Below are 9,147 nucleotides of genomic sequence, written 5' to 3'. Positions count from 1 at the left end.
CTGCACCCCTGCTCTATGTCTCTGCACCCCTGCTCTGCGTCTCTGCTTTGCACCCCTGCTGTGTCTCTGCTCTGCTTCCCTGCTCTGCACCCCTGTTCTGCAGCTCTGCTCTGCCTCTCTGCTCTGCACCCCTGACTCTGCATCCAGGCCCCTTTCTATCCCTGCTCCTGCTACCTGTCCATCCCCACAGTCTCTGACAGCCGCCTGCCCCTCCCGCCCGTGGGCCTCTGTCCCTGTGTGCTTTGCTATCCCTGGCTGCAGCCTTGGCCTGGCTCTCCGTTCACCAGAGGTTTCCCAGGTGTCAGCGTCCTTGGGGCTGGAATTAAGGGCTGTTTTTGCCCATGTCAACACAGTCTCCGTGGCAGGGGGTGGGCGTGGGGGGGGCAGGGCAGTGGTTCCAGCTCTGGTGGCTCTGACCAGCTGCAATGGGGGGCGGGAACTGAGGGACGCTGCCTCTGAGGGCCAGCCTTTCAGGACCTGAGCTACTTTGGAAACAGGACTGGACACACTGGATGCCGGGAGGGGGGGTGGCGTGGGGAGGGACAGGGTGCCTGGTCCACCCCCACCCCCATCCCTTTTCTGCGGGTTCCTGTTCTCCCATATTCTCCGACTTTCTCTTCTGACCAATTTTCTGATCGGGGGCCAGCACGCCAAACATTTGGGTGTGGGTGGATAACCCAGGACCCTAGACTGAAAGCAGTGCCTGGAAGGTCTGACCAGGTCTGAGAGGCCCCATCCCGGCAGCTCCTGTGACAGGCACAGCCCCTCTCCCTGTGAGAACGAGCCAGTCCTGGCCTCTGAGTGCTACCCCTGTCCCCTGACTCTGTCAAGGTCTCTCCTCCGGGGGCCCAGTGTGGCCTCCTTGGTCTCCTGTGGGTTGGGGATGGCCCATGAGCCTGGCCATGGGGACCATCTGCTAAGACTGTGTGGGAGCAGGTGGCCCGAGTCTGTGACCGCCTGGGGGACATCAGTCCTTCACCACAGGTGTGGTGGCTTCCTCTCTGAGACTGGCTCTTGGGAAGAACAGGGCTCCTTGTGGGGAGGGCGTGTCCCCATCTCATCCAAGGCCAGGTCGGCAGCTCCAAGCTCACGTGGAGGACAACCTCGGAGAGCCGGATCCCCAGCATAGGCACTGAGAGTGCGGCTCTGCAGAGAGCCCCCAGGAGGGCGTGAGCTTGTGCTCCTGGGATGCCAAAGCCCACTGGCCTGTGAGGGTGCTAGGGGGCCTGAGATGTGTGGAGAGGAGGTGGTGGGACCAAGATGGCCCCTCTCCCCAAAGCTGTGATCAAAGAAGACCACGGGCCAGCAGGGCTGGGCCTCCGGGACCCACAGACCCGGGAGAGCAGCATAACCCCTTGGCATGTAGCAACTGGGGTGCTCAGGCCCAGGATGGGGGGGCGGTGGCCACAGGGGTGCAGATAGAGCTGGTGTCCAGGAGGTTTTCCGGAGCCAGGAGCTGCCACTGCTCTGTCCTGGCTGGAGTTGGCCACCACAGATGGCCCGGCAGGCAGCTGCCCAGTTGGTGCTGGTGCCATGAAGCCCTGTGGTGGCCACTATGGACAAGAGTGTCACCTGGTGACCCTGAGCAGTCTACCCCCTCTCCAGCTAGCTATGTGAGGAGCAGTCTGAGCAAGAGGCCACTATGGCCTCCAGGAGAGTGCACCGGAGGCCCCAGAAGGTGGACCTGTCCTCTGGGGTGAACAGGGACATGGTTTCCTCAACAGCACTGTGCTGGAGAAGGAGTCCTGGCTGTGTAGTGGTCACACGTTGGCTGTGTTCCGAAAGATCAGTAGTGTGAACCCACCAGAGCTCTGTGGGAGAAAGACGGGCTTTCTAGTCCTGTACGCAGTTGCAGTCTGGGAAACGCACAGAAGCAGTTCTGCCCTGTCCTGTAGGGTCGTCAACTCAGAAACAGAATCTGGTGTTTGCTTTTGAGCTGGTGTGTCATGGCCCTGGGGGCAGTGACACGGGGCTGGGCGGGTGCTGGCACTCCAAACCGCCGCTTTGCTGTAGGAAGACCCCTGTCCTCTAGTTGGACCTGCTCCCCTGGCCTCCCAGGTGGCACTTGTCCATGTGTCTTACCGGAGGGCTGAGGTGGTGGGCTGGCCTGGAGGCAAAGTGCTGAGGTCACTGTCCAACTGTCGTGTCATTGCTGTTGCTGGACACTGTTGGTGGACAGCGGGCATCTGTGGGACCCTCCCCAGTGCTGGGGCAGAGTGCCGAGCTTCACCCACTGGCCTCAACCCTGCACCCCCCACAGGTGCCCCACGCCTGGCTGCGATGGCTCCGGCCACATCACGGGGAACTACGCCTCACACCGGAGGTGAGGCCTTGGGTCAGGTGGGGTCAGGTGGGAATCTCCTTCAGGGAGCACTTGGGTCAGGTAGCGGTGAGGGTCCGTCATCAAGGTGCTCCTTGTCCAGGAGGGGTCAGGGAAGGGTCAGGGAGGCCTCCCTCAGACAGAGTATGGCATGGGAACTAGACGCTGACACTGGGAGGCCCCCTCCCCAGGTGTCCGAAGGCCCTGGCTAGGCTGCCCTGGGTGGGCTGGAGAGGACCATCAGAGGCAGGGGCCCTCAGGAGGGCTACTGGGGCTCACAGTGCTCTTTTTACACAGCCTGTCAGGCTGCCCTCGAGCCAAGAAGAGCAGCCTCAAGACCACGCCCACCAAGGACGACAAAGAGGACCCTGAGCTGATGAAGTGAGTGCTGTAGGAAGTCCCCCAAGGCCCCCTCAGTCACACCACTGCTCACTGGTGGATGGAAAGAGGGTCTTCTGGCCTCAGGGTGCCATGCAGGTCACACACGCACCCTCGAGGGGACCTGGCCACCAGTTCCTGAGGCGAAAAGACACATGGGGCCTGGCATACCCTGCTGTCACCGCCACCGAGGGGGCTCGTCAGTTGCCCACACCTCCCATCCGGAGGCAGTGGGAGTGAGCCGGGGGCTCCAGAAATTGAACGTGGCAATGCTGAGGCCTTGGGGAGGGGTGGAGACTGCGGACCCCGGCCCTCTCCTCAGGCAGACTCATAAGATACTTGATGGCCCCTGCTTGGGGGCCAGGGGCAGTCTGAGTGCACCCACATCTGCCAGGGGCAAGAGCAAGGTGGCTGCAGTGGCGGGGCCTGCTCTGCCCAACCCCTCGGAAGGCCAGTGGTTTGCTGCATCTTTTGTGTGCCTGCCTCTTTCTGCAGAGCTATGACAAGTGCGTGTGAAATTGCAGCATAGCCCGTGGTGCCCTGGATGCACCTGGCACGCCCACCGCGGGGCCACTCCTAGTGAGAGCTCAGGGTTCGCTGGGAACCCAGCTGCTCTGGCTGCCCACAGCCTGCTGGCCAGCAGACAACTCGCGGTTCAAGTCAGGACAAGCGGTTTTCAAATTCACTGGGAAAATGACTTCCCTTTCTCTAATGCGCGGTCAGCTGTGCTTAAGGCCAAAAGCCAGCCAGTGTTGTGCAAGGGTGCTTGGTCCCCTCCGACCCCCTCTGTTGGCTCAGCTGCCAAGGTCTACTGTGTCCAGAAGTGGCTGGGACCAGCTACCGCACCTTGGAATTGGATCTATATTTGGTTTCACCGGGAGCAGGTGACCTCATCTTTCTCCTGTGGAGATGCTGGTGGATTTGAACTGCTGATGGCACATTGTGTTAGCAGCCTCACACCTCACCAGCTGTACCTCAGGGCCCCTCGTAGATTGGCCAGCACCTTTAAACCAGACCTGATATAGCAGAAACCTCCGTGGGTGTCCGGTGGTGCAGAAGGGAAGGCCCCCCAGGGGAGAGACCCTGGGGAGGGAGGCGTTTCATTGTTCAGTGGTTCTGGAGGAGCTGGTGGAAAAGAAAGGAGCCCTGGTCGTGTAGTGGTTATGACTTGGACTCCTCACCTCAAGGTCAGCAGTTTGAAACCGCCAGCCGCTTCTCAGGAGAAAGATGAGACTCTTTTTTCTCATAAAGAGTTACAAAGCTTCAGAAACCCACGGGGTAGTCCCATCATGTCCTGGGGGTGGCTGTGAGCCACACTCCCACGCTGGCAGTGGGTTTTGAGAGCTGAGAGTGGGAGAGCCCCCTCTGGGGCATCTGCTGGCTGTGGTGGGTGGGCTGGAGCCTCGTCAACATTGGGGGGTGTCAGGGGGTAAAGCCCTTTTTTCATAGCTCTATGACAGGTTGAAAATGGGCCCCCACTGTAGGGGGCTACCTGGGGCTGTGGGCACATGGTGTGCCAGCTTTGGGTCCCACCGTTGACCTCAGCAGTCCGGGAGCCTGGCACATGGTCAGTGCAGCAAACTCCCAAGATGAGGATGGGGCTCACCCTCAGGGGCTGCTGGCTCTGGTGCCGGTTCTCTACCGGACGGACCTGCCTGGGGAGCGTGGGCCCCCAAAGACCCCTCAGAGACCTCTGGCATAAGCCTTTGCACCGACAAGTGGGGGGTTCCCCTTCCCTGCAGGTGGGAAGCTGGAACATCCCAGCACATGAGGGCTGGCTTCTCAGGGTTCAGGTGAATGGACAGGAAAGGGAGGGGCATCGAGGGAACAGGCAACAGAAGGGTCTGGCGAGGACAGCTGGGCAGGGCCTAGGTCTGTGGGGGTCGCTGTGGGTACTGCCTGGCCCTCTCCTTGCCCTGGGCGCCTGTGATACTCAGGGCCCCCTCCTGTTCTTTGCCCCACCTGGGACCCACATGTGAGCTTAGACTCCCCCCAGTGGGGGCTGTCTGTCCTGGGGCCCTGGGACCCTCAGACATGCCATGCTGGCTTGGGTCAGACACTCATTCTAGTGATGGGCTCACCAGCACCTATGGGTGTCCCCGAGTCCACTCCAGCACATATGACAGCTGCACCCCAGCATGGGGACACGAGCCACCCCAGCTGCCCATCATCTCACTGTTGATGGAGTGGGGTGGGGGTAGGGGGGTTCAGCAAGGTCTGTCCGGACACTGCCCCTCTGCTATGCAGGGGTGTGAGGTGGCAGGACCTATGCCCTTGCTCCAGGCGTGGGCTTGGAGTGGGCATTGCCCAGGAGGGTGCTGGGCTTTGCCAGCCTGGGCCCCAGGCTCACCTCTGGCTCTTGCGCCAGGTGCCCGGTTCCCGGCTGCGTGGGGCTCGGCCACATCAGTGGCAAGTATGCTTCTCACAGGAGCGCGTCTGGCTGCCCGCTGGCTGCCCGCAGGCAGAAAGAGGGGTCCCTCAATGGCCCATCCTTCTCTTGGAAGTCGCTGAAGAACGAGGGGCCCACCTGCCCTACACCAGGGTGTGATGGCTCTGGCCATGCCAACGGGAGCTTCCTCACCCACCGGAGGTACCATCTGCAGGTGCCACCCCTAGACGGGGTCCTGAGAGAGCAGAGGGCTTAGACCTGGCCCCACTGGAGGGAGCCCAAGGGGACTCGTGTCGGGTGGTGTTGACCACCTGTGTTGGTGACTACTACAGCCCTGAAGGGTGCCCACCTGGTCAGGGGCTCCTGGCGCACCCTGCCCAATGCCCGCCCTGCCTTCTGCTGTGCAGGCTAGTGCCTGGTCCCTTGGAGGCCTGGGAAGGGCACATTTCTGTTCTTTTTTATGCCTCTGGGCCCTGTCTGGTCCTGCCCCACTTCCTGGTGGGGGATGGGGCGGTGGTGGTGGCAGGGCCGGGGCAAACAAGAAACAGGTGTCCATCTGAGGCCTCACACTTGCCCTGACCTGTGACCTCACCTGCCCTGACCTGTGACTTTACCCCTCCCTGACCTGTGACTTCACCTGTCCTGGCCTGTGACTTCACACCTGTTTTGACCTGTGACCTTTTGCTTCCAGCCTCTCTGGCTGTCCCAGAGCAACTCTTGCTGGAAAGAAGGGAAAACTCTCAGGGGATGAGATTCTTAGCAGTAAATTCAAGACGAGTGATGGTAAGTTGTAGAAGACCCTGTGTGTGAGACTGGACCTTGGTAGCTAAGCCAGGGTACTCCAAGGGAGGGCTGGGATATGTGGTGGAGACAGACCCGGGTTAGCCATGGCCCACAGGGCTCCGCAGGGTCTCTCAGCAGGCAGGGTGTTCTCTGACACCCGGGAGACCAGCTGCAAGCACAGCCCCCAGCCCCCTGCCCCGGGAAGGCTCTCCATCCCACAGGCACGTGGGGAATGAGCAGGCTGGGTGCCGCAGGCACTGGGCCGTCCACCCTATGCAGGCTGAGGGCAGAGGGCTCTCTCTGCAGTGCTTGAGAATGACGAGGAGATCAAACAACTGAACAAGGAGATCCACGACCTCAGCGAGTCCAACTCAGAGATGGAGGCCGCCATGGTGAAGCTGCAGTCCCAGGTGGGCCCCGCAGCCATCAGCACGGGCAGCGAGTGGGATCTGTTGGCTTCCGGTAGCATGCTTCTCCCTGGTCCTTGGCCTCCTCTTCTAGGAGGTGGGGGATGGGGAAGCCAAGGCCACAGTGACTCAGTGGGAAGGACCAACCACCCTTGTCCACATGGCAGCCAACATCAAAACTGGGATCCCCTCAGGGCCAAGGTCCTCTCAGGGTCCGGGTTCCATCAGTTGTAGATTCTCTTAGGGTCAGGGATCCCCTTAGGGTCAAGGTCCTGTCAGGGTCAAGAGTCCAATGAGGGTTAAGAGTCTCTTCAGGATCGGGATGCTTCCGAGGGTGGCTTCTGGACTGACTCACAGGCAAGCTCCCGAGACGGATTCACAGTTGCCTTTCTGCTGTTTCCAACTGGGCTGTCAGGCTCACGTGTACAAAGGGAGTGTGCCAGTCCTCATGGCTTCCTTCTGGTGCTTCTGTCTGGGCCATATGGTCCTGCTGAGTGAGAGGAGCCCTGGAGGTAACCCTGGTGGGACTCTTTTCCAATTTTACTGATGAGAAACATAGCACAGACTCACAGTGGGGTCCGAGCCAGGCCCAGTCCCACTCACACCCATCCCCTCTCTGTTCCCCTAGAGCACTGGTTCTCAACTTTCCTAAAGCAACAACTCTGTAACACAGTTCCTCATGTTGTGGTGACCTCCCCAACCATAAAATTATTTTCATTGCTACTTCATAACTGTCATTTTACTACTGTTATGAATTGGGCGAACCCCAAAGGGGTCGGGACCCACAGGTTGAGAACCACTGCCCTAGAGTCAGGCTGTGTGCCAGAGACCCCCTTTCCCTTGTCTGCAGCCCCTGAGGCAGGGGCCTAGGCGGGAGGTGGGCACCGGGGGGCCTGGGTGAGAGCCACCATCTGTCTGGGCAGATCTCCTCCATGGAGAAGAACCTCCGGACCATTGAGGAGGAGAACAAGCTCATCGAGGAGCAGAACTCGGCCCTGCTCCTGGAGCTGTCCGGCTTGAGCCAGGCCCTCATCCAGAGTCTCGCTGATATCCGCCTTCCCCACATGGTAGGCCCCTGGGACCCTGAGCCCGCCACCAGCAACGCTGAAGGCTGTTTCCATGGGGGCATGGCTACAGGGGACCCAGGCACCTCAATCTGGCTGCCTGGGACCAGCTCAGTCTTCTCTATGGGAGGGGGGTAATGGGGGGGCAGGGGGCGAGGAGGGCATGAGGCCCTGTGGGCCCCAGGGAACTTGGTGCCACTCTCTTGGGCCCAGGAGCCGATCTGTGAGCAGAATTTTGATGCTTACGTGAGCACCCTGACCAACATGTACACGGACCGCGACTGCTACCGGAACCCGGAAAGCAAGGCCCTCCTGGAGAGCATCCAACAGGCCGTCAGGGGCATCCAGGTCTAGTGCGGCCGGCAGGCTGGGGCCCTACTCCCCGGGCCCCACTCTGCCTGTCCGAGGGGGTGCAGGCTTGCGGGGGGTGCGGGCCGATCCAAAGGGGTGTCTCTGGGCCAGTGCTCCAGAGGCCCGCTGGGGCCCATGGCCCCTGAGTGTTCCCAAGTGATGTGCGTTTGCATTTGGAATGACATCTGCAGAGCGGTTCGGAGTCTACCAGGTTCTCAGGGAAGCTTCTGGAGTCATGCCTCGGTATTCCTCCTTGCTAGCGGCTGGAGGCCCCCCGCACCTGTGCTGGGCTGCGTGTGCTCGTGCTCCGGCCACCGTGTCATTTGGTTCCGTTTTGCGTTCCGAACCGAATAAGCCTGTCCCACGAGGAAATGGGGGAATGGGCCTCCCAGAGGCGCTCTGCCTGTGGCCTGGCACCTCGGGAGGCAACTTGGGCCGGCCAAATCCCAGTGGGAAACTGCAAAGATTCCATTTCTTTTTAGAATCCACTTCAGATGAAGGAAGGAAGGGGGGAAAAAAAGAGAGGCAAATTTTAATTTAACGTGTTAAAAACACAATGTTCCTACATGTAAATAGCGTCCAAATGGATTGTGACTGCAATTCCGAGTTAGTCTTTACAAGTAGAGGCATTGCTCTTCCTGGAAGAAATACCAAGTAGTTAGTTTAATTATTCTGTAAATTATTTAATTTTGTCACGGTGTAAGTATATTCCCAAACTCCTTTGTTGGCGTTCAATATTTATTTCACATTTTTATTTATTAATTTTATACTATTTTAATCAGACCACTCCCCACCCTTTGCGCACCCCTCCTCCCCCCCAAGGGCACCATGAGAGGGAGATGAATGGAATGGGAGCAAAAATACCAGTTCAACATGAGATAGGCCACACGGGAAAATATCTTCATATAACTCCTAGTTATAATTTTGATGCAACCAAGTTATTTTTATATATTTTGTTATTTATTCTTTTAATAATGGAATTTTTAAAAAAGTATTTTGTAATTGAGGGATTTTGATAATTTGGGGCTTTTCCCCCCTGGCCCAATGGAGAGAGAGACACGCGATGGTTTTCTTTTTCCTGCCTGGGTCCCTTTCGTTTCGGCACCTCCAGCAGATGGCGCCCTGCGCTCCGGCTTGTTCCCGGGCGGCGGCGCGTGCGCGTGCGCGTCCTCTCGCCAGGAGGTTTTGTCCTGACTGCGTCGTGCTTCTGCTAAGGAATACTGCCAACTGTAGTACCAGCCGCCTCCGCGTGGCGGCAGGTCCCCCTGTCCCGACAGCTCTAATACTGTGACCCTCCTGCCTCAGGAAACGTGTTACACCCACAGCACTTCATGATGAACTTGCAGGGTGATTTCCTAATAAAAGTCCATTTCTGATTGTGCCCTCGGTGCCTGATTTCTTTTGCGAAGCGGCTGGCACCCACCGCAGCCCCGCCCTCACCCACCCTCCTTGGAG

General features: G+C 59.2%; 1 protein-coding gene across 1 annotated transcript in view; it reads left to right on the top strand.

The window, feature by feature from the left end:
* MYT1 (myelin transcription factor 1) overlaps positions 1-9,072 on the top strand; it is a 46,759-nt gene extending 37,687 nt beyond the window's left edge. The window contains exons 18-24 of the mRNA XM_045296927.1: positions 2,261-2,323; positions 2,618-2,701; positions 5,067-5,288; positions 5,779-5,870; positions 6,177-6,280; positions 7,201-7,344; positions 7,555-9,072. Coding sequence (XP_045152862.1) covers positions 2,261-2,323; positions 2,618-2,701; positions 5,067-5,288; positions 5,779-5,870; positions 6,177-6,280; positions 7,201-7,344; positions 7,555-7,695 — 850 coding nt within the window. The 3' untranslated portion in view covers positions 7,696-9,072. The remainder of the gene's footprint in view (positions 1-2,260; positions 2,324-2,617; positions 2,702-5,066; positions 5,289-5,778; positions 5,871-6,176; positions 6,281-7,200; positions 7,345-7,554) is intronic.
* The last annotated feature ends 75 nt before the right edge of the window (positions 9,073-9,147 follow it).

The sequence above is a fragment of the Echinops telfairi genome, unplaced genomic scaffold, assembly GCF_000313985.2.
Source record: "Echinops telfairi isolate 266 unplaced genomic scaffold, ASM31398v2 ScPeMD7_7414;HRSCAF=8452, whole genome shotgun sequence".
NCBI lineage: Eukaryota > Metazoa > Chordata > Mammalia > Afrosoricida > Tenrecidae > Echinops > Echinops telfairi.
The sequence above is the reverse complement of the archived record's forward strand: the minus strand, read 5'-3'. Positions and strand labels throughout refer to the sequence as shown.